Genomic DNA, 25,362 nt, shown 5'->3' on the forward strand with positions numbered 1-25,362 from the left:
TCACGGTGCTCAGAGTGGCCCCATGTGGCAGCATTGCGGCTCTGTACAAGTTCTAATAGTGTTGTATTATGGCTCTCTAAAATGCAGAATTGGTACCATAGGGCGATATTACAGCTCTGTCCATTTTTATATTGCACCTTTAATATAAAGTAAAATTAATTAAAAAAAAATTGCATTCAAGTGGCTTCCAAACCCCAGCTTTTCCTCAGTCCATTCGCTGCCTTCAGCTGCATTGATATAAGAGCGTACTCACCTGGAGTACAGATGATGCCAGTGATGGGTCAGCCGCTGTCTCCTCCGCTGACTATTGTGCCTAAAAGAACAATCTCCTGCTGAAGCTTATCCCCAGAGTTGGTGAGACACAAGGGCACTACAATCATCTGTACTCCAAATGAGTACACACTGATAGAAATGCAGCTGAAGGCAGGCACATAGTGTCACATCTCCACCAGCTTACTGCTGGAAGCTGCCGGATATAGTCTTGTGCTTCCTTGGTCTGTGATTTCTGCTCCTGTGTTGTATTTTGAGCTTTTCTGTTTTTACCACTACTTGTTTATTGAGGCTTCTCCTGCCTATGTTGTACCTTTTGCTGCCCTCTTGGTTTTGACCCACCTACCTGGCTATCCTCCAGGCCATCTTGCACAGCTGACTCTGATTCTTGCCCCAGGACCCTCATATAAGTCCAGATCCCTGTATAGGGGTTAAATGGTGAAGGCCACGGCAGCCCCTGAGATCTGGGAAATGGAGTAGCTTGTGCCAAGTCTCTCCATGGTAACTTTTTTTACAGCTGCCAAGCGACCACTGACGGAGCCCCGTTACACACGGACTGGAAAAAAGCAGGAGATTTTCGAAGCCGCTAACATGCATTTGTTTTTTTTACAGAAATGAAGACAAAGTGATGTACAAAGTTTCAGAACTTTCCATCTTGGATAAAATGATTACAAAAAATAAGTTTTGTTACTCTTTAACTATTGGCAGACCAATGAAATAATGAGTAGGTCCCAATGTTGTAGGGCACAATCAGACTGCCGAATAAATTGGAACGGAATTGGACCCCAGTGCACAGACAGGACAGAGACTCTCCCGACCATTGGAGAAGGGAAGTTAACGGTGGCTTTACATTGGCAGCACAATACAGTTTTCGACGGACTCAATGTAGCACCTTACAGAATTGAGCCCTAAAATGTTATTTTATTTGTCTATTATGTTGCCGAAAGTCTGTATGAAGTGTAACATGTACCTGCACAAAGGCCCTCCTCCCCTTTCCCGCAGGAAGGCAAGGGCCCTCCTCCCCTTTCCCGCAGGAAGGCAAGGGCCCTCCTCCCCTTTCCCGTCGGGCGGCAAAGGCTCTCCTCCCCTTTCCCATAGGGAGACAAAAATAACATAATAGTTTTCTAAAATTGTAGTGACCATTTAAGGTTTGGGGTCGCTACATGAGCGTTCTGACTATTAATGACATTGTACAGTATTTGGTGTTCGACGTCTCATTTATTACTTGGATGTATCTGTATTTGCACTTTTTTTAATTAAGACGATTTTGTTTCTAGGGTAAAGGAAGGTAACTGGTGAATTTTGCCTCCACTATCGTGTGCAAACGCCATCATCTTACTAATACAGTCATTATTATTTTCGTTCTCGCAGACCCGGAGAGCCTGATGCAAGCCTTAGAAGACCTGGATTATTTGGCTGCACTTGACAATGATGGAAATCTTTCTGAATTCGGAATCATCATGTCTGAATTTCCACTGGATCCGCAGCTGTCAAAATCTATTTTAGCCGCCTGCGAGTTTGATTGTGTGGATGAGATGTTGACGCTGACTGCCATGGTGACAGGTATTGTGCAGGAAAAAACAATGGTCTCCGCGATGGGGGGGCTCCCTGCTCCGAGAGCGGCGGTGTGTCTGATCCCGTGATGTGCCTGTCAGGGAATAAGCAAACGCAACCTCTTCAATGTTGTTTTTATGCACATGAAAGGAGAGTTACCGCGAAATGCAAAAAAAAAAAAAAGTCAACATTTTAGTAGGACAAATGATATTTATAGTTGGCAAAATAGAAAATATAAAGCACGGAAATATCAATGGGGGGGATGCAAGATCCTTTTTTATTTTTGAACTTTTTTTGTGAGGGTTTTTTAATTCTTATAATTTCATAGATTGGAGTTTTTTAGATGCGGTTGCACCAAACCTGTTTCCTATACCTTCTTTTTTGCAATCCTTGCTTCCATTCCAAAGTAATCCAAGTGCAGGGGGCGTGGCCATGCACTTGCAGATATTAATCCTTTTTCCATCTTTGCGTGCCTCTGTCCAAAGCTCCTTGACTGACGGTAATTCAGACAAGTGTGACCTGAGGTTCCTGCCCCCCCCATCCGAAATCTCTTGCAGGCGTCATTATTTCCAACGGCGGTGCATGCCCTACCCCCCCTACCCCCTTTTTTTTTTTTTTTTTTTTAATGAGTCGTAATCAGATTTTAAACATAAATTCTGCCAATGTGTCACTGTAAATGATCCTTCAGGCCAGTAAGAAAGTGCGGTGGCGCCAATAAATAATTTATATTCTGGGGAAATGGAATATTTAGGGCCTTTTTTCTTCTGTCTGGGCAGATTGTATCCATATGGATTGTCAGCTGTATGATTCCCTGTGTGACTGTACGGGGAGAATTATCCTTACTACTATACATTGCAAGAGATTCCAGAAGGATCCTCAGCGGTGTACTAACTTTTTACTGACCAGATGGATGTCACATAAATTGATATTAATGCTAATTCTTAGTATAAAATCACTATATTTTTTAAGTGCACTCTTCATTCCTTTCTGTTCCTTTTTCTTCCCTAATCTGTAGATAATTACCTGTTTAAAAAATGTCCCTGGGGCAGCCATATTGTCGGCAGAGTGTTTGCTGTTTATGGCATCTGCATAGTAAATGGACAAAGAAATACAAGTGCTTCTCACTAAATTAGAATATCATCAAAAACTTACTTTATTTCAGTTCCTCAATACAAAAAAGGAGATTTTTGTGTACTCACCTTAAAATCTTTCTCTTAGCCTCTAATTGGGGGACACAAAACCATGGGTGTTATGCTGCTGTCCGCTAGGAGGCAACACTATGCATAATCTGAAAAAGATTACCGTATATACTCGAATATAAGTCGAGTTTTTCAGCCCCCTTTTTGGGCTGAAAAACACCCCCCTCGACTTATATTCGGGTCACGGTTCAAACTTACCTGGTCCCCGTCGTCTCCGCGTTCCCCGGTACTTGTCTGCGGTCCCCTGCAGCCTGTCAGTGTCCCGGCGGCGGGTGATGATAGGGCCGTGGCGGCTGCGGCGGCGTTGTTTCAAGCCGCTCTCTCCCGGCGCGTCTTCTGGCAGTGACGTACAGGGGGCGCGATGACGTGGATAGTACGCGCCCTCTGAGTCACTGAAGAGCCGGCGCAGAGGGACTGAAGAGCCGGTAATGCAGCATTTATGGGGCATAAGTTGTGCAGCATTTCAATATTTGGGCCACCATTATTCATGTGCATCATTTATGGGGCATAAGTTGTGCAGCATTTCAATATTTGGGCCACCATTATTCATGTACAGCATTTATGGGGCATAAGTTGTGCAGCATTTCAATATTTGGGCCACCATTATTCATGTGCATCATTTATGGGGCATAAGTTGTGCAGCATTTCAATATTTGGGCCACCATTATTCATGTGCAGCATTTATGGGGCATAAGTTGTGCAGCATTTCAATATTTGGGCCACCATTATTCATGTGCAGCATTTATGGGGCATACGGTATGTTGTGCAGCATTACGGTATTTGGACGGAGCGTTTTTTTTTATCCCGTTAGAAATGGATCCCAGTACTTCAAATCCCGGACCAAAGCAAAAACGCAGGTCGTACGAAGCTGGTTTCAAACTTAAGGTTGTGTCAAGAGCAGAAGAAAGCAATAACAGTATTGCAAGTAGGGAATTTTGTGTTAACGAAAAACTAGTGAGGGATTGGCGGAAAATGAAAGCAGACTTGGAAAAGACTCCAAAGGCAAAAAAAGCACAACGTGGTTTGAAGGTGTCGTATGAGGCTCTAGAGACTGAATTGCATAAATGGGTTGTGGAGTGTCGTCAAAATGGCTACTGCGTAACACGCATGGGAATTCGCTTACGTGCCCTTCAAATGGCTAAAGAAGATCAATTGAAAGCACCAGGAATTGAAAAATTTGTTGCATCAGCAGGATGGTGTACCCGTTTCATGAATAGATTTGGCCTCTGTTTGCGACAAAGAACAAAGATTTCACAGAAGTTGCCAAAAGACCTTGATGAAAAAGTGATGTCATTCCATTCATTCATCATAAAACAAAGAAGGATCCATAACTATGACCTGGGAGATATTGGAAATATGGATGAAACACTTATGACTTTTGATCTTCCCAGCAACAGAACTGTGGCAAATATGGGAGAAAAAACTATTCTACTCAGAACCACAGGAAATGAAAAAAATCATTTCACAGTCGTTCTTTCATGTTTGGCTAATGGAACAAAGCTGCGGCCTGTCATTATTTTTAAAAGAAAGACCCTGCCTAAAAAGGTCCAATTCCCACCACGAATTACAGTGCGCGCTCATATTAAAGGCTGGATGGATGAAGATGGAACAAAAAAATGGCTGGAAGAAATTTGGAATGGACGACCAGGATCAGCCTTAAAGAAAAAACCATCATTGCTAGTTTGGGATATGTTCAGAGCCCACACATGTGATGACATCAAAAAATTGGCAAAGTCTTCTCAAGTTACTTTGGCGGTTATTCCAGGTGGACTTACATCTGTATTGCAGCCCCTAGATGTGTGTTTAAATAAACCTTTCAAAGACCGTGTGCGGAGGATGTGGCATGAATGGATGTCATCTGGTCAAGCCCGACTGACAAAACTTGGAAATCTGATGAAGCCGGACATAGAATTAATAGCAAAGTGGGTTCGTGATGCATGGGAAGAGATTCCAGAGGACATGGTGCAACGCGCCTTCAAGAAATGTGGCATTAGTAATGCTATGGATGGCAGTGAAGACAGCGATTTGTATGAAGACGACAGCAGTGATGGTGATGACCAACTCAGTGATGATGACGACAATATCTATGCTGATAACCTCTTACCAGCTGAAGCTGAAGCTCTGTTTGGACATACAGATGATGAGGAATCCAGTGACTTTGAAGGATTTTAACTCTTGTGTTTTACATTGAGCTGAGGTTTTTGTACTTTTAAAGTCATTGTTGTTGTCCTATTGGTTTTGTTGACCCTCTTTTCAACTTAGAGGGCTTGTTTAATGTTTTTCTTTTAAATAAATATTCAAAAAGATTTAACCTACTGATGTCTCACTTAATTTTACTTTTATTCTTATCTATTTTTATTTTTGAAATTTACCAGTATCTTCGGCAATTCCCACCCTAGACTTATACTCGAGTCAATAAGTTTTCCCAGGTTTTTGAGGCAAAATTAGAGGGGTCGACTTATACTCGGATCGACTTATACTCGAGTATATACGGTAACTATGGCTCCTCCTCTGCAGTATACACCCCTGGACGGCGTCCGCCTTCTCCAGTTTTGTGCAAAAGCATTAGGAGGAATGTAACAGAAATAACATAGTAGCCTTCTTACAGGCATGGTTATGTTCGAGCTCAAAGAACAATATGAGAACTCAACCGTAACAACAGGGTGGGAGCTGTGTCCCCCAATTAGAGGCTAAGAGAAAGAGATTTTACGGTGAGTGCACAAAAATCTCCTTTACTCTGTCGCCTCATTGGGGGACACCGAACCATGGGACGTCCTAAAGCAGTCCCTGGGTGGGAAGCAATTTACGAATATTGTGCTAGCAGGTCCCTAAACTTGGGGCACTGCTGCCTGCAGAACCCGTCTACCCAGGCTTGCATCCGCTGATGACTGGGTATGAACACTGTAGTGTTTCGTAAACGTGTGTTGGCTAGTCCAAGTGGCCGCTTTACACACTTGTTGTGCCGAAGCCTGGTGACGAATGGCCCAGGAGGCCCCTACTGCCTGCGTAGAGTGCGCCGTGATACCGGCCGGAGGAGGGGAATTGTTAAGTCTGTAAGCCTCTTGTATGGTGGACTTGATCCACCTGGCAAGGGTAGCTTTAGAAGCCGGCAGACCCTTGCGAACGCCCTCCGGAAGAAGGAAAAGGGAATCAGACTTCCGGAAGGGTGCAGTCCTAGACACGTATATACGCAATGCCCTGACGAGGTCAAGCGTATGCAGAGCCTTCTCCACTCTATGAACCGGATCCGGGCAAAGGGATGGCAGTGAAATTTCTTCATTGAGGTGGAAGGTGGACACAACCTTCGGAAGGAAGGATGGTACTCTGCGGAGAACCACCTTGTCCTGGTGAAAAGCTAGGAAAGGCCGTTTGCAGGAGAGTGCTGACAATTCAGACACCCTGCACAGCGAGGTGATTGCCACCAGAAAAACCACTTTCTGTGACAGTATTCGGAGTGGGACTTCCTTAAGGGGGTTCGAAAGGTCCTGTAATGCTGTCAGGACCAGGTTGAGATCCCACATTTCCAGTGGGCGTCTAGGGAGGAACCAATCGGGAAACTCCCTGGAGAAAGGTCCTTACTTGCGGCTTGTTAGCAATACGCCTTTGGAAAAGCACCGAAAGCGCTGACACCTGGCTCTTAAGCGAGCCTAGGGATAGCCCGGCGTCCAGGCCTGATTGAAGAAAACCCAGCACCTTCGGTAGGGAGGAAGAGAGTGGGACCTGTCCACGAGATTCACACCAGGCAAAAAAAGCTCTCCAGGTACGATAATAAATCTTGGCGGAGGCTGGCTTTCTTGCTCTGATCATGGTTGTGATGACGTCTGGTGAGAGCCCTGCTTGGGTTAGAACCCAGGTTTCAAGGGCCACGCCGTCAAATTGAGAGCCCCCGAGTTCTGGTGGAAGAACGGGCCTTGTGACAGAAGATCGGGACGGTCGGGGAGACGCCAGGGGGCGTCTGCTGTAAGTTGCACGACGTCGGCGTACCATGTACGTCTGGGCCAGTTCGGAGCGATCAGGATGGTTGGAACTCCCTCTTGTTTGATCTTCCTCACGACTCTGGAGATCAGGGGGATGGGTGGAAAAATGTACAGAAGCTGGAACTGGGTCCAGTCCTGCACCAGGGCATCCGCTCCGAGCGATCGTGGGTCGCGTGTCCTGGCCATGAAATTGGGGACTTTGGCATTGAAATGAGATGCTATTCGGTCCACGTCTGGGGTCCCCCAGCGATGGCAGATCTGAAGAAAAATTTCGGGATGGCGAGACCACTCCCCCGCGTCCATTCCTTGTCTGCTGAGGAAGTCGGCTTTCCAGTTGTCCACACCCGTAATGTGGACCGCTGAGAGTACCGACCTTGTCTCTTCCGCCCAGTGGAGGATATGTGCTACTTCTCTCATCGCCTGGGCACTGCAGGTCCCACCTTGATAATTCACATATGCCACCGCCGTGGCATTGTCCGACTGTATCCTTATATGAGAGGCTGTCAGCAAGCGATGAAAGGCTCTCAGTGCCAGGAAGATGGCCCGAATTTCTAGAATATTGATGGGCAAAGTCATTTCCGCTGGTGACCACTTGCCTTGTGCCCTGTGATGTAGGTGTACCGCACCCCAACCTGTCAGGCTTGCATCGGTGGTCAGGACCTTCCAGTGACCTGAGAGAAACGATTTTCCACTTGCAAGCGAAGTTGGCTTGAGCCACCATTGTAGGGACCTCCTGGTTGACGATGTCAACCGGAATTCCCTGTCGAGGGAAAAGGGGTTCCTGTGCCAAGATTTGAGGATGGCGAGTTGGAGAGGCCTGAGGTGAAACTGGGCAAATGGTACCGCCTCCATTGCTGCTGCCATCCTGCCGAGGACTCTCATGGCAAACCGGAGGGATCGAGGAGTGTTGCGGAGGAGTATGCGAACTCCCACATGGAGAGCCAGTGTCTTGTCCCTGGGTAGGAGCACCAGTCCCCTGGAAGTGTTGAATAGCATCCCTAGGAATGTCAGGGCCTGACTCGGTGTAGTCGATGACTTCTGTAGGTTGACTAACCAGCCCAGGCGACTCAGTGTTGATTGTGATTGAGACACTGTCCTCGCAGTCCTTGAAGGTGGGAGCCTTGATGAGAAGGTTGTCCAGGTATGGAACTATTACAATGCCTCTGGAGTGTAGAACGTCCATGGTAGCTGCCATGACCATGGTAAAAGTTCTTGGAGCTGTGGCAAGCCCGAACGGGAGAGCTACGAACTGGTAGTGGTCCTGGTTGATCGCGAACCTGAGAAACCGTTGATGGGCAGAAGCAATTGGTATGTGGAGGTATGCGTCTTGTACATCTATGGAGGCGAGATATTCTCCCTGCTCCGTGGACGCAATGATGGACCGAAGGGACTCCATGCAGAAATGACGAACCTGTATATATTTGTTGAGCTGTTTTAGGTCTAGTATGGGCCGGACGCTGCCTCCTTTTTTGGGGACTACGAATAGATTGGAGTAGAACCCTCTGAAGCGTTCGTTCACGGGAACCGGTACCACGACTCCTGCTTGAAGAGAGGAGACCGCTTGGTGGAAGGCACGAGCCTTGTCTGGCGGTTTTGGTGGAACAGAGAGGAAGAACCGGTTCGGTGGACTGGAAGTGAACTCTATCTTGTATCCGGAAGACACTATTTCCCTGACCCACCTGTCTTCTGTAATAGGCAGCCAGACTTGCTGAAAGAGTAGAAGTTGCCCGCCTGCTGGTGGTGTGTCTTCCGGAGTTCGTGTGTCATGATGAAGCGAAGTTCTGAGTCTTTCCTCCCTTGGGTTTCGCTTGGCCTGCTTTTGACTGCCAGGTCCTGTCCGGCCTTTGTGCCGCCCGTGGGTGGTCCCTGCCTGGAGAACAGTTACGATTTTGTGCTGGTCGTGAGACGGACCTGCCCGAAGAATTCCAAAAGGATCGGAATAGTGTTTGGTTACGCCGTTTGAACGTGCGTCTAGGTTTCAGCTTAGGGAGAAAAGTACTCTTACCCCCAGTGGCGTTGGATATCATTGTGTCCAACTTTTCACCAAAAAGTCGTCCACTGAAGTACGGGAGGTGCGTGAGGGACTTTTTTGAGGCTGCATCCGCTTTTCATTCCCGCAGCCAGAGGATACGCCGGATCGTGATGGCGTTTGCTGCTATCCCCGCTACACCTCTTGCAGAGTCCAGGGCTGCATGAAGCATGTAATCTGCTGCAACTGCTATTTGAACCGCTTGGTCCGAATGCCCGGGATTTGAAGTTTGAAGACTCTCTTGCAATGCTTTGGCCCAAGCCAGGATGGCCTTGACCGCCCAAACTGAAGCGAAGGCGGGGGCCAGCGAGGCCCCTGCTGCTTCGAAAACTGAGCGGGCCATGCTGTCTACCTGCCGGTCTGCTGTGTCCCTGAGGGTTGAGCTATCCGGCAGTGAGAGTAGGGTCTGTGCTGCTAGCCTAGAGACTGGGGGATCCACTTCAGGTGGGTCTGTCCACCCCTTGGTGTCCTTCTCTGGGAAGGGGTACCTTGCTTCCAAATATTTGCGATTGGAAAATTTCTTCTCAGGCTGCGAGAACTGTTTAGTAAGTATCTTCTGAAATTCCGGGTGATTAGGGAAGACCTTAGGTGGTTTTAGGACACTTTCAAAGCAAATCTTATGTTCTGGGGCTTCCGGGGTTGGATCAGAAATTTCAAGCACCCGGTGGATGGAAGAGACTATGTCCTCAACTAGCGCTGTAGTGCTAGGTGGACAAGGTACCGCAGATCTCTCCGTTTCGTTATCTGAATCGGAGTCACAGATGCCTTCCGAATCCTGCGCATCGCTCAGGGGTTCCCTGGTGGGTGAGCTGGGGCGGAGGTCTTCTTGCAGAGATCTGCGTTGTCTGTCTCTGGTAGGGGACGGTCCAGGCGACGTGGGACTACGGCGTCTCTCCCTGGAGGGGGATGACCGTGTGCTACGGGGTGACGCAGAGGAACGTGACGTGTGGGTCTGCTTACGTCTGGGAGAGCCAGAAACGGCCTGTCCCTGGTTGGAGCTGTCCCTTTGCTGGGTAACGCTCATAGCCGAGACATGACCCTGCAGAGCCTGGAGTAATGTGGAAGTCAGGTTATCTATGGACTGCGTCATAGACTGCGACATCTGGGTAGCCCAATCCGGCGTGGTAGCGGCCGCTGAAGCGATGATAGGGGCTTCCTGGGGCTCTGACCCAGTATTTAGGATACAATCCTTGCAGTGCGGGTACGTGCTGCCACTGGGGAGAGTGGCTTTGCAGGCTGTGCAAAAAGCATAAAAACAGTCCTGCCTGGTTCTTTTCCTTGAGCCCGGCATAGTGCACAGAGGCTGGCTAGCAGAGGACTGTACAGGGGTGACTATGCAGGGGAAACTATAAGAAAAACCTTCTAGGTAATATGGAGTAAGGAGAACCCGGCTGTGATCTTACCCCACCAGTGTGCCCCTGGGTCCAGCACCGACAACTCACAGTCCTGTGCCCCCCAGAGACTCCTGGTGTTGCTGCTGCTGTATGAGACAGCGTCTGCTGCAGCGAAAATGGCCGCCGAGGAGATGAGGAGGAAGGAGAAGGGGGCGGAGAGCTGAAATAGAGCGTGCAGGACCATGTAAAAGCGCGCCCCTTCTGCCTCAATCCGCCCCTTTTGTGACACTGTGCAGTGTCATATTTGTCATCCGGGGGGCGGAGAGGAGGCTGCGAGCTCATCTAGGCCGAAGCCGCTGCCTAAATTAGAGTTCTATGCCCAGGAAGGGCTCCAGGCCGGCGCAGATTGAAAGGCAGACTAGCGGTGGGGCCACAACCTGAAGCGGGGCCCTTTGATGGGTCCCCCTGCGGCGCTGTAAACTAATGCTGCGGCAGACACAGGGGCACAGAGAGCCCTGCGTCTGCATGTGCTATGCTTGTCCGCACTCCCCCGGCCCCGACAGGAGCCCGCAACTAGCTGTGGTCCCTGGATGCCATGGAACAGACCCTACCTGCGGTGTCTCAACCTAATACCCCCAGAGGGGGATTAGGGAGGGTGCTGCTGTCACCGTCAGAGGGCTTCTTCCTCACCTCGACCTCAACCCAAGACCAAAGGGAATTGGGGAAGGAGGGGGGTTCTCAACTTCGAACCAGCACCCGCAGGCCTGGGGAAGGAGCGACATGGGGAACCGCCATCTCAACCTCAACTGGGCACCCCATAATAGGGGGCCGAGGAAGGAGACATGCCGGGAGTCTCATTTAGGAGACCCACTTTTCTTCATCTGTTTCCGGAAAAAAATGGAAAAAACCTTTAGGTGTGCCTCCTTGCGACACTAAGCAAAAACTGGAGAAGGCTGACGCCGTCCAGGGGTGTATACTGCGGAGGAGGAGCCATAGTTAATCTTTTTCAGATTATGCATAATCTCGCCTCCTAGTGGACAGCAGCATAACACCCATGGTTCTGTGTCCCCCAATGAGGCGACAGAGTAAGTGAATCTCATATATTATAGAGTCATTACACACAGAGTGATCTATTTCACGTATTTATTTCTGATAATGTTGATGATTACGGCTTACAGCCAATGAAAACCCAAAAGTCATTATCTCAGTAAATAGGAAGCCTTTGCAGGTGTTTTCTGATTATTCTAAGTGTTTATAAAGGTCCCTTAGTCTGTTTCAGTAGCTCCACAATCATGGGGAAGACTGCTGACCTGACAGATGTCCAGAAGGCAGTCACTGACACACTCCACAAGGAGGATAAGCCACAAGTGGTCATTGCTAAACAAGCTGGCTGTTCACAGAGTGCTGTATCCAAGAATATTAATGGAAAGTTGAGTGGAAGGAAAAAGTGTGGTAGAAAAAGGTGCACAAGCAACCAGGATAACTGCAGCCTTGGAAGGATTGTTAAGAAAAGGCCATTCAAAAATTTGGGGGAGATTCACAAGGAGTGGACTGCTGTTGGAGTCATTGCTTTAAGAGCCACCAGACACAGACCCAGGACATGGACTACAAGTGTCGCATTCCTTGTGTCAGCCACTCATGATCAATAGACATGCAGAAGTGTCTTACCCTGGGCCAAGGAGAAAAATAACTGGACTGTTGCTCAGTGGTCCAAGGTGTTGTTTTTAGAGGAAAGTACATTTTTGCATTTCATTTGGAAATCAAGGTCCCAGAGTCTGGAGGAAGAGTGGAGAGGCCACAATCCAAGCTGCTGGAGGTCTAGTGTGAAGTTTCCACAATCAGTGATGGTTTGGGGAGCCATGTCATCTGCTGGTGTAGGTCCACTGTGTTTTATCAAGACCAAAGTCAGCGCAGCCGTCTACCAGGATATTTTAGAGCTCTTCATGCTTCCCTCTGCCGACAAGCTTTTTGGAGATGGAAATGTCATTCTCCAGCAGGACTTGGCACCTGTCCACACTGCCAAAAGTACCAATACCTGATTTACAAACAACAGTATCACTGTGCTTGATTGGCAGCAAACTCGCCTGACCTTAACTCCATAGAGAATCTATGGAGTATTGTCAGGAGGAAGATGAGACACACCAGCCCAACAATGCAGCCGAGCTGAAGGCTGCTATCAAAGCAACCTGGGCTTCCATAACCCCTCAGCAGTGCCACAGGCTGATCACCTCCATGCCACGCCACATTGATGCAGTAATTGATGCAAAAGGAGCCCCGACCAAGTATTGAGTGCATTTACTGAACATACATTTCAGTAGGACAACATTTCAGATTTTAAAATCATTTTTCAAGCTGGTGTTATAAAGTATTCTAATTTACTGAGATGATGACTTTTGGGTTTTCATTGACTGTAAGCCATAATCATCAACATTAACAGAAATAAACACGTGAAATAGATCACTCTGTAATGACTCTATAGATTATAGAATATAGGAGATTCACTTTTTGTATTGAAGAACTGAAACGAATTAACTTTTTGATGATATTTTAAGTGAGAAGCACTGGTATCATAGACTAGTATAGTTTCCAGTATGTGATGTGACATATAGAACCTCATCGGTCACTGTCCTGCCTTATCTAGGCTTGCAGCAGAAGAACTTGCTTTTACTATTCTGTCCTAATCTATACAGTTAATCTTTAAAGGGCTACAAAAAAAAAACAAAAAAAAAACCGGAAATAACAACCAAGACAGATTTAGTGGTCAGTAAGAAATCTGCAATAAATTAATGATTGTGGATAGCATCAACAGTTTGCACCATTTTTTTTTTTTTTTTCAATTGTAAGCTCCAAACTGTTTCCTGGATTCAGTCTCCGAAGCGGATGTCACCAAGCAAAGCAACAGGAAAAAGTTTTTGCACCCTGCAGGAGATCACTTCACTCTTCTAAACCTCTACAGAGAGTACGAACAGATGAAGATCAGCAATACCAGTCAGTGTGAGTGCCATACAATATCTTTCTAAGGCCACATTCAGTATTTGGTCAGTATTTTACATCAGTATCTGTAAGCCAAAACCAGGAGTGGGTGATCAATCCAGAAGTGGCAACGGGTTTCTATTATAGTTTTCCTCTGATTGTTCCACTCCTGGTTTTGGCTTATAGATACTGATGTAAAATCCTGAATGTGTGAGCAAGCCGATATATTTCAGCCATATTCCATGGACTGAGTATGGATCGACCAAGGGTCTCCTAACCAAAATCATGAGGTTGTGGAGTTTGGATCAGGAGACCGTTACCGGACCACACTCTGACTGTAAAATATGGATGCGTGAAACAAGCCTTTAAACCCCCCCCAAAAAAAAAAAAAAACCCCACCCCGCCCAAGGCACAGAATGATGGTCAGGCGACTTCCATTCTCCCGATAGATGGTGATCCTACCTATAAGGCTATGTGCACACGCTGCGGTTTTTGCTGCGGTTACTGCAGCAGTTCTGCAGACAGTGTACAGTAGCATGTTATCGTTTGGGATTTACATTCTGCTGTGCACATGCTGCAGATTTTTAACTGCGGAAAAGCTGCGGTTTTGAATCCGCAGAAAGAAATGACATGTCACTTTTCTGCGGATTCTGCTGCGGTTTACCATCTCCTCCATTGTAGAGATGATAAACCGCAGGGCAAAACCGCAGGCCAATCCGCAGCGTGTGCACATAGCCTAATGGGAGATCCAAATTTAAAGGGCAATGTAAATAATAATGAACAGTCAACAGCTGATGACCAGTCCCAGGACCCTCCACCCCATCCCGACACCGTGAGTGGCCAACTATGGGGACCTCCACAGGAAAAAACAGCACGTTGCAAGGGGCCAGTTGAAATAAAAGAAATATCTTGCAACCTGGTTTGCTGCAAAGGGTGAAAGTTGAGGCAAATTAGATTCTGCTGCAGAGAAGAATAAGTGCATGTGTGCCCACAACCAAGATCTTCCATGTTTGGAGATTTTTGGTTTAGAAAGGGACTTTTGCATCAATGGAGCCAATTGGTTGTAAGAATCTTTTTTTTTATTCAGTTGCCTTTTTCCCTTGAGCAGATGACATTGAGAGATGGTGCCAGGATCACCTGCTGAATTACACGGCGCTGGAGATGGCATGTGTCATACGATCGGAGCTGCTGGATATCATGAAGAGAATTGAGCTTCCGGTGTCCGAACCAGCTCTTGGATCCGATGAAAATGTCTTAAACATAAAGAAATCTCTGCTGTCTGGATACTTCATGCAAGTAAGCAAAAAAAAAAATATGTCCCACGTCAAGCATTAAAGGGGTTGTCACTCCTGGCCTATTCCTCCGATAGGTCATCTATGTAAGGCCATTGGGGGTCTGACACCTGCCCCCCACCGATCAATGATAAACGGCTGATGTAAATTGTGAGCGGAAAGGCCCAGCTGCCTGGGGTGATAGCAGCTGATCAGTGGGGGTGCCGGATCCCCACCGATCTGATATTGTTGACCGATTCTTATCAATTTAAAGTATTAGAGAACTACTTTAGGGGCCATTGATGCTAATTACTTCATGTCCCAGTCTAATGACTAAGCGCACCATAAATATAAAGCAGGAGCTTTAACTTCCACTATATAAATTGCTGCACAATGCTAGAAGCAAAAGGTTTCTGAAATCCAGCAGGAGCAGGTCCCCGTCTGATAGGCAGAAAACCCGGGGAAAGTACTGTAGTTAGAAATGTTTTTTTACTTGTCTTTTCTTTTGGTGGCTATGCAGCGCTCAGTGAGGGGCTATGTACCTCCGGTGCTTTTAGTGATCATCACATGATCACCAGGTCTCTGCCCTGCGTTTGGAGAGTTGCTAAGTCCAACCAGACCCAGATCAGCTGTCAGTAACTATTGTCATTATAAGGAGTTTTCCCAAAAATTGGATTTTCTATGGACACCTGTTTTACAATGGGGGAAAAAATGAGCAAAAAGGAAAAGTATGTTCCCCAGAGATCTTTTGTGATTGTGAGCCTTTTGAGAAAAATTATGTAAAGAATATATGTACAAAATATCTATAAAAAATACACAATTTTTTTTACATTTTTTTTTAAGTGCATTCTATTACATACATATGAAAATAATAAAAAGCCTTCAGACATTTGCTATCCAGAAGAATGTGGTAACCTGGAGCATCCATTCAGATAGGTTCTGTGGTTTTGTTTTTTTTTCCTTCAACTGCTTGTTTCACACCAAAGAAGGGTGGCATAAACAGAAATAACAAGCCGATCTTTTAAGACCCTTTCAGACTTGGTCATTAAGAGGCAGATATTCATTGTTATTGGGACGGACCTGGTAAAGGGGCATAGCATTGTGCCAAGACCTAGTTTTCTATAGGTGATGTACTGATGTTCTAATATCTTGGGTCCCATTTTGGCCTACATACACAGACCATACTGGTTATCGCCTAAATTAAAAATGTGTTCAAAAGAGGATCTCGAGACAGCCCCTTTTTAAGCTTAAAGTGAAAGTCCAATCTTCAGGAGTGCAGCGCTCCCCAGCCTCCCTGCTTGCCGGGGGGGCAAGTGCGCTCCTGATAATTGACATTTCAGGCCAGTGGCCCAAACTGTTTGGTCTCTGATGCTACAAGCAGAGACGGCTTTACCTCTGTAACTAAGGCAGCTTTTACACTTAGTGCTTTTGTGGCCCCAATAGATTTCTACGGGGCCCCTAAATCGGCCCGCAAAAATTCCACGGTGTAGCGTGTGCCGTACGGCCGTATCTGCGGCTGATAAAAGATAGAGCTTGCTCGATCTTTTATACGGCGTACAGAAACGGCCCCCATTGTAAATCAATGGGGCCACGAAAACAAACGTAAGTTTGTTTTTGCGGCGCACCGCAACTTCCGGTTTTGCGGAACGCCTTTTTTCCCAATACTATTGGGAAAAAAACCAGCAACCCGCAAAAAAAACAACGATAAGTGTAAAACCAGCCTCACACCAAAGCTATCTGGGTCTAATGATCCGGCCAGCTTCAATCCTCTGCTAGCTTAGGAAAGTGGCAGTGAACTGTAACAAACTATGGAATTAAATATAATCATTCTTGAGAAGGGAGAGGATTGAATTAATTTATTTTTAAAAAAGGTAAATTGCTAAGCTGCTTGTTTCTCCAATCATCCTGTTGAATAAGATATAACAAGTCCTTTACTTTACAGGAATCTAGAAGAAAACAACTTTAATGTGAAACAAATGAAGGGCATCACATACAAATCTTTTTATTTTTTTTGCCCTAGATTGCGCGAGATGTCGATGGCTTAGGGAACTACATCATGCTGACCCACAAACAAGTGGGCCAGCTCCATCCGGATTCTGGCTACTGCCTCAACCACAACGTTCCCGAGTGGGTCCTGTTCCATGAATTCAGCGTAGCAGATAGAAGCTGTATCCGGATCGTCTCCGAAATCTCCCCAGATCTGTACGGTTCTCATCATACACTCTCACGCTATTATAGAATGACATTCTTAAGGCAAAATGTAAAGATCACCGGAGATCATTTTAAAAATTATATTAAAAGGGATGGTCTGGGATTGTTATTTTTTTTTTTAAAGCTGGAAGGCAGGAAGTTTTTATAAAATAACTAGCTGAAGAGCCCGGCCCTGCCCGGGCATAGTAACTAACTGTGGTTAGGTATAACAAATTATGATTATCCTCCATCCCATAGTCCCGTGCCCATATACCCATCATACATATCCACCATCCCATAGGCCCGTACCCATATACCCATCATACATATCCTCCATCCCATAGTCGAGTGCCCTTATACCAGTCATACACATCCTCCATTCCATAGTCCCGTGCCCATATACCCATCATACATATCCTCCATCCCAGTCTAGTGCCCATATACCCCATCACACATCCTCCATCACAGTCAACCATTATGACATCATAATGAGGGGCGGGGCTTGATACACTTTTTCCCCATTATGTAGATAGGGGCAAAATTGTTTGGTGAATTGGAACACACGGGGTTAAAATTTCGCCTCAGAACATAGCCTAGGACGCTCTCGGGGTCCAGACGTGTGACTGTGCCAAATTTTGTGGCTTAAAAACACATGTGACATGCACAAATATGAACAAGTCGGTAAGACAACGTTCACACCATCCACTAACTGAGACACAACAAGAAAACAGATTTGCAAAAAAATGTATACCAAGCTGCTTCACCGCGTCAAGGTAACCCGTATCAAAGCAGTCCCTGTCTAATGTATTTAAAATCTGAACAGTGTCTAAAATGAACCACAAGCCCATACTAAGAAGCGCCTGTCCGAATCCTGTTCATTTTAGACACTGTTCACATGTTCAGATTTTAAATATATTAGACAGGGACTGCTTCGATACGGGTTACCTTGACGCGGTGAAGCAGCTTGGTATACATTTTTTTGCAAAAAAAGTATCGACTAAATACCCTGTATTTGTTATCCAGCACTTGCTGATTACTGTCATATATTTTACTGCAGAGTATTTTTGCAAATCTGTTTTCTTGTGTCCAAATTTTGTGGCTGTAGCTGCGACGGTGCAGATGCCTATCCCGGACACACACACACACACACACACACACACACACACTTGAGCTTTATATATTAGATAAAAAAAAAAAATTACTTTCCTCTACAGGTTTCAGATGCTCTAGTGCCACCAGCCCTGTAGTAATGGCGTCATGGTCATTATTCATAAGAATCATTGGCGTCCGTGTTGGCGTTTAGCATGTTCTGCACATCTGTGGCCAGCCATGTCACACACACCCCAAAATAATATTTTATCTACTGGTTATATATATGTTAAAAAATTTATTAAAAAAAGTTCCACTATAAAAAAATTTTAAAAATCAGGGGAAAAATGTTTTCTTATGATGGTGTGTAAGTACCGTATATGTGCATGTATACAATTTTTGCTATATTTTCTTAAAATATAATTTTTTTACAAATATATGTTATATTTAAAGAAAATATAGCAAATTGTATAAAATAATTATATACTTTTTTTTTTTTTTTTAATACCCGATTTTCAGGGCTGCAGAACGTTATTTTCCCGTTGGTCTGATCTTGTGCACATACGCTGCAGGTCGCGTGCTTCCTATACCGGTTTATCCCCTCACAGCCGCTGCATTTATATATAAAAACGTAATAACATTTAATTTCCTCTGTTGTTTAAACTAGGATTTAGAGACTGAGGGAGATGGGAATGAAACGCTCCTCGCGTCTTGCGATCTCAATAAAATACAGATTATCCTGCCTGCTACTGCAGCAAGTGACATCTCTCTCTTCAGCGCGGGGCGGGGCGCGCGTAATCGGAAACCTCTGTGCTTTTTTTTTTATGTTCTCCGGCCGCCCCCACACTTTTTGTTTTCCCTTTCTCCCGTTTTATTCTTTTGTGCCAAGGATTCAGCAGCAATGAGCTTTTCATTGATGTAAAATGCAGCTCTCCAAGTCTCCGGGGGTAGAAAGTCTGCAGATTAATCTGAAAAATCCACTTTTTGAAAGGGGCGATAGCAGAAAAGATGAAAGTTTCGAGTCACAGACTATATGGCATCATTACCTCAGCACGATTAATACTATATATCTTTTTTTTTTCCTTCTCTGTAGGTTTATGCAGTTGGCGCCACAATATTATTTCAGCAACCTGCCCCCTAGTGAGAGCAAAGAGCTATTACAGGAGGCACTAGACTCGGCATCTACTATTCCTTCCTCTCCAGACCCCAAAGATGATGGAGAAACGGACGACGAAGAAGAGAATACTCCGGAACAAAGATGTAATATACAATGACCCCCCCCCCCCATCTGCCTTATTAAAGAAGGCGTCACACAAGTGCAATAGGAGCTGGAAAGAGACTTTAATGAACTGTGAATTTGTTATAATGTTCACTTTTTTGTATATTTTGTTTTCCTTCTTTATTTGTAATTGCAAAATAGTAATAAAATATCAATCCCATTCCTGAAATGTTATTCAAGTGTTCTAGGACCTAGAAGAAGCCGGCGAAACGCTGGTTATGTACAGATACAAAAAAACTACAAATGTATCTGGACAGCGGCCACTAGAGGGCAGCAGATCTCTTCTACGCCGACAGATATTCCTTGAACTTCTCCATGATGGAATCCATTCTGTCCACAGGGACCAACATGACCGTCCTCAGGGGTTTCATGGGCACGTCGTCAAAGGACCACCTTCCTGACAACTGGGTGTCGCACTCTCCCTGCACCGAGTAGTTGAATTTCAAGGTTGCATTCTGCAAAGGGAAAAGAAGTTTTGAGGCATACGACGTTTATGTGCAACACAGACTTTAGAACGACACGGCTTCTGTCGCCAGAATCTGCACCATCCCTGGGCCAAGAGTTGTCTGATATGGGAGTTAGGCTCTAGTCTCTTATATCCCAAGTGATAAAGGGGTTAACTGAGGTTTCTGTGACACCTCTGCTTTTTGTATGGAGTTAGCTACAGCTTCTCTATAAATCCAAGAGGAGGATAGTTAGACCGCACAATTACATAATTATTAGTGATGAGCAAGCATATTTTTCAAGCACACCGAAAATCCTCAGTTAGGACACGAGCATGCTCAGATAACACCTTATCCAAGTACACTCGCTCATCATTAATAATTTAACACTCCAGAAGGTGCTGAATGTAGTGTATCTTTTTGCCAAGAAGAGACTAAGCATATCCAACATTATTAAAAAGCCAGATTTGGTGTGGATACAAAGCCTTCTTTTTTTCTTCAGTGAAATGTGCCTCGGTCAGCTTTTGCCAGCACTATAGGTGCTGGAACAATCTTTCCACTCACTTTTTTTGTCTGTCATATTGCACACAATGGCAGGAGCAACTCTGGGAAGTAAGACAAGAGAAACTATGGCTGATTTGATCAGTCATCAAGTGCCTCTAACAGCAGCGGGTGTATCCAAGATCTGTTAACCTATTGAATGCTGCTGAATTAATTACTGACCGGCATTTAACACGCAGAGGCAGGAAGCACGTCATTGATCGGTGCGCTCGTCTCGTGATCGCGTGGCACTGATGGGTTGTCATAACAGCCGGGAGTCTGAAACACCGCCATGTTTAGCGATCGTAGCTTCAAGTCTCCTAAGGGGCCATTAAATAAAAAGGTGGGGGGGGGGATTTTTTTTTTTTTTTTAAAAACCTGTTCATAGCACCCACATTTTGACTCAATAAAACAAACACATTTTGATCGGACATTTTTGAACGCAGTGACACCAAATATAACGCCAGAATTAAGGTTGGGTTTTTTTGGTAGTCACAGCATTGTAATTAAATGCAATAAAAAGTTATTAGAATATTGTATCAACCCTAATAGTGTACCAATAAAAAAAAAAAATCAGCTGGGGGTGCAAAAAATAAACCACCACTCTCCGTCTCAAATCCCCCCAAAAAATCAGAACATTTCGGGTCTCGGAAAATGGCGAAACTTTTGTTTCTCATACAAATTTTATTTTTATTTTTTTTTCACAGCTTCAATAAAAAAACTAAACTATACATGTTTGATATCTATGGACTCGTTACTGACCTGGAAAAAAATATTGCTTTGTCAGTTTCACCATAGTGATAAATGGTAAATAAAAATCCCAAAAAACAATTGTGGAATTGCATTTTTTTGTAATACTCCTTTTGCCCTATAGCGGTCACTGTAGAGCAAATGTGTGGGCAGATGGAGTAATGAGTCGCGTCACTTTTAGGCTATGTGCCCACGTTGCATGTTAAAACGCACACAGAAAATCAGACTCCTTCCCAGAAATCGCGCGGTTTTTTCCGCGATTATGATCGCGATTTTGCCGCGATTTTCGCGTGCTATATTCACGTGCGATATTCAAGCACTTTCCAAGCGATTTGAAGCATCGCTTGGAAAGTGATTGACAGGTTGGTCACACTCGTCAAACATAGTGTTTGACAAGTGTGACCAGGTTTTTACTATTGAGGCCGCCTATGCGGCATCAATAGTAAAAGATAGAATGTTAAAATGCTAAAAAAAAAAAAAAAAAAAAAAATCAGGTATATTTACCTTCCGGCGTCCCGCGCTGCATTCCCGGGCCACAGCGTTCCCAGTAATGCCTTGCGAGACCTGTGATGACGTTGGTCTCGCGCTGCTATATCGATCTCGTGAGACTACGTCATTACAGGGCCTTGCCGCAAGGCATTACTGGGAACGCTAGGCCAGGAATGCAGCGTGGGACGCCGGAAGGTAAATATACCCCGATTTTTTTATTCTTTTTTTTTACAGGGGTATGGTACCCAGGGCCTGGAGGACAGTCTCCTCTCCTCCACACCGTGGGTACCAACCGCACATGAGACGCTTAACTTCCCGCATGGTGGGCATAGCCACATGCGGGAAGTAAGCGATTCTCATGCATTCCTATGGGTGCGGAATCGCGGCAATTCTTTGCGATTCCGCACAAAAGAATGATCATGCTGCGATTTTTTTCCACGATGCGATTCCGCCGCGGAAAAAAGCGCAGCATTAGCACAGCATGTGCGGAATGCCATAGGAATGCATGGGGGGCGTTCTGTACACGATTTTTAAACGTTTTCGCGCCGAAAATCGCGGCAAAAACGCTTAAAAAAATCGCTATGTGGGCACACAGCCTTAATAGTTTTCCCTCCTTGGTCTGATAATCTGGACTAGTCAGTGCTGGGATGGCTCCTCTAGTTATCTGCATTTCTCCGCTCTTGCATGTGATCGTTCATCAGTCACAGATTTCTCGGCACACGCGTCTCCGTGCGCTCTGGATGTAGCTGCTTAATGACGCGCGTGACTGAGGGGCTCGCAGGTCGTTTAAATATATATTTTTAATTAAATGTAATTGAGCGTGGATTAGGCGTATGTGGATCTGGGGTTATACATGGAGGCCGCCTCCGTGGAGCGTATTTTATGACCATATTATAACCTAATTAAGCAGCATGGAAGGAGACCTAATGAACATGTGACGGGTCCAATAACCTGTTCTGGCACGTTATCGGATCTTCAGGTCGGGTACCTTCCTTGGGTGTAACCTTTGAATTAAAATTTGCCCTGTTAATATAAAACAAGCTGGAAATTCTGTCCTAATTAATATCTTAAGGTTAGGAGCACATATGGAGGCAGCAGAACAGCATGCCGTGTAATCGGCAAATGAAGGACATGTTTTCTAGGTGCTGCCCCTTAACAAGGCAGACTAATTCCCTGAGCTGTATGATTGTTATTGCCTACAGATACCACTAGAGGGATCTCACTGCATACAGTGCCTAACACAGAACTCAATGGTTAAAAAAAAGTATATACAGTAAGCGCCCCCTAGTGGTGGCTGTAGACAGCTTGTTTTTAAAGGTTCGTCATAGATAAAATTTTATTTTTTGCAGATGTAGAAAATAACAAATACAGATGTATTCTCCTTCCTTGGGTTTAGCACCGCCTCTCCGTTGCTGCCCTGATCTTTGTTGACAAGCTGCAGCAGTGAAACCTGTGCAGTCAATACTACCAAGACCACTTATTACAGCCAGGGCCGCGGCAGAGAGGCAAGGGGAAGGCAAGTATGGCTGAGCTTGTAATTTCCGATGTTCGCTTACAGAAAACCTGAGGGGTTTTACAGTACAGAAATCTAATGCATGCGCTGGGAAAAATGTCAGCGGAAACCACTGACAAAGAGCCGCAGTTTTGCAATCCATAACCTGTCAACTTATGGTGCAGATGTCAGGAAGATTTTTTTCTAACCCTTTGCCAAGCTATTGGTGAAATGTGCAACTCTTGGATCTTTTACCGCCACGATACCGGCTGGGCGACGTCCGCTGGATCAGGGAATGTACCCTAAAAAAAGCCGACAACCGCATGGAAGAGACAATAGCCAACATTGGTTGTCACCCGGCTGCTTTCCCAAGAACGGATATAACCCCCCAAAAATCTCTGCCGTCAGCAGACTACTGTATACCGACACCGGAACAATCGGGTTTTACCTCGTAGAAAAACTCTTCTTCTGCGTTAGCGAACATCATTTCTTCCTTCCCTTGTGTTCCGGACCCTCGGGGTTTCTTTGCCGCCTCGGTGAACGTTTTGCTTATGATGAGATAGTAATAACATTTCCCGCAGGGCTTGTTGGTCCGCTGCGCCTCAGCCAGTTCTTTCCTGTACAGGGGAGGTCAATTGGGAACAATTAGGGGCTGAGGAGGCAGCCATAATTCACAGGACGACAAAAGATTATGTATGGAGGAGAAATGAGGAAACGGCAGAACGTAAAAGTATCAACGGGATATTTACTGCTCATCGTAAAGCGACTGAACGGGGAGACGAGGTCCGGGAGGGAAACTCCGCAACTTCCCCAGAAACTTCAGTGGAAATCAATGGAGCCCAACTGCTGTTACTCCGCCAACTCCATTACGAGGGAGGCGAACAGGACCGGGGCTTTGTCACAGTGACTGCTCCTAGGAAAGCAAATTGACTGCCGGAGAAATCGCCAATGTCCAATTTGCTCTGTAAATACTAGCGGTCAGAACACAGCAGGAGGATTTAAAGGGATGCAGCTTTTTTTTGCTGTGATTGCGTTTAACCCCTTAATGATCTGTTTATATATTACTAGCTGAAGAGGCCGTCATTGCCCGAGCATAGTAACTAACTGTGGTCATTTATAGCAAATTATAATGATTATCCACCATCCCATAGTCCAGTGCCCATACACCCGTCATACATATCCTCCATCCCATAGTCCAGTGCCCATATACCCCTCACACATCCTCCATCCCATAGTCCGTGCCCATATACCCGTTATACACATCCTCCATCCCATAGTCCGTGCCCATATACCCCTCACACATCCTCCATCCTATAGTCCGTGCCCATATACCCGTCATACACATCCTCCATCCCATAGTCCGTGCCCATATACCCCTCACACATCCTCCATCCCATAGTCCAGTGCCCATATACCCCTCACACATCCTCCATCCCATAGTCCGTGCCCATATACCCCTCACACATCCTCCATCCCAAAGTCCAGTGCCCATATACCCCTCACACATCCTCCATCCCATAGTCCGTGCCCATATACCCGTCATACACATCCTCCATCCCATAGTCCGTGCCCATATACCAGTCATACATATCCTCCATCCCATAATCCGTGCCCATATACCCGTCATACACATCCTCCATCCCATAGTCCGTGCCCATATACCCATCACACATCCTCCATCCCATAGTCCCGTGCCCATATACCCATCATACATATCCTCCATCCCATAGTCTCGTGCCCATATACAGTGGGGCAAAAAAGTATTTAGTCAGTCAGCAATAGTGCAAGTTCCACCACTTAAAAAGATGAGAGGCGTCTGTAATTTACATCATAGGTAGACCTCAACTATGGGAGACAAACTGAGAAAAAAAAATCCAGAAAATCACATTGTCTGTTTTTTTTTTTCATTTTATTTGCATATTATGGTGGAAAATAAGTATTTGGTCAGAAACAAAATTTCATCTCAATACTTTGTGATATATCCTTTGTTGGCAATGACAGAGGTCAAACGTTTTCTGTAAGTCTTCACAAGGTTGCCACACACTGTTGTTGGTATGTTGGCCCATTCCTCCATGCAGATCTCCTCTAGAGCAGTGATGTTTTTGGCTTTTCGCTTGGCAACACGGACTTTCAACTCCCTCCAAAGGTTTTCTATAGGGTTGAGATCTGGAGACTGGCTAGGCCACTCCAGGACCTTGAAATGCTTCTTACGAAGCCACTGCTTCGTTGCCCTGGCGGTGTGCTTTGGATCATTGTCATGTTGAAAGACCCAGCCACGTTTCATCTTCAATGCCCTTGCTGATGGAAGGAGGTTTGCACTCAAAATCTCACGATACATGGCCCCATTCATTCTTTCATGTACCCGGATCAGTCGTCCTGGCCCCTTTGCAGAGAAACAGCCCCAAAGCATGATGTTTCCACCACCATGCTTTACAGTAGGTATGGTGTTTGATGGATGCAACTCAGTATTCTTTTTCCTCCAA

At 45.6% G+C, this 25,362-nt stretch overlaps 2 protein-coding genes across 5 annotated transcripts in view; one reads left to right on the plus strand and one right to left on the minus strand.

Moving 5' to 3' along the window:
• The window catches only part of DHX32 (DEAH-box helicase 32 (putative)), a 98,087-nt gene extending 78,762 nt beyond the window's left edge, over positions 1–19,325 (plus strand). For all 4 annotated transcript variants that reach the window (XM_073552761.1, XM_073552760.1, XM_073552763.1 and 1 more), the window contains 5 exons: positions 1,642–1,833; positions 13,208–13,357; positions 14,445–14,632; positions 16,628–16,809; positions 18,980–19,325. In XM_073552761.1, the coding sequence (XP_073408862.1) occupies positions 1,642–1,833; positions 13,208–13,357; positions 14,445–14,632; positions 16,628–16,809; positions 18,980–19,160 (893 nt within the window). In that variant the 3' untranslated portion in view covers positions 19,161–19,325. The remainder of the gene's footprint in view (positions 1–1,641; positions 1,834–13,207; positions 13,358–14,444; positions 14,633–16,627; positions 16,810–18,979) is intronic.
• BCCIP (BRCA2 and CDKN1A interacting protein) overlaps positions 19,209–25,362 on the minus strand; it is a 48,911-nt gene continuing 42,757 nt past the window's right edge. Inside the window, exons 6-7 of the mRNA XM_073552773.1 lie at positions 23,328–23,496; positions 19,209–19,620 (exon numbers count right to left, since the gene is read on the minus strand). Of these exons, the coding sequence (XP_073408874.1) occupies positions 19,450–19,620; positions 23,328–23,496 (340 nt within the window). The 3' untranslated portion in view covers positions 19,209–19,449. The remainder of the gene's footprint in view (positions 19,621–23,327; positions 23,497–25,362) is intronic.

This window comes from Dendrobates tinctorius, unplaced genomic scaffold (assembly GCF_039654945.1).
Source record: "Dendrobates tinctorius isolate UK_male_01 unplaced genomic scaffold, ASM3965494v1 ptg000196l, whole genome shotgun sequence".
NCBI classification, from domain to species: domain Eukaryota; kingdom Metazoa; phylum Chordata; class Amphibia; order Anura; family Dendrobatidae; genus Dendrobates; species Dendrobates tinctorius.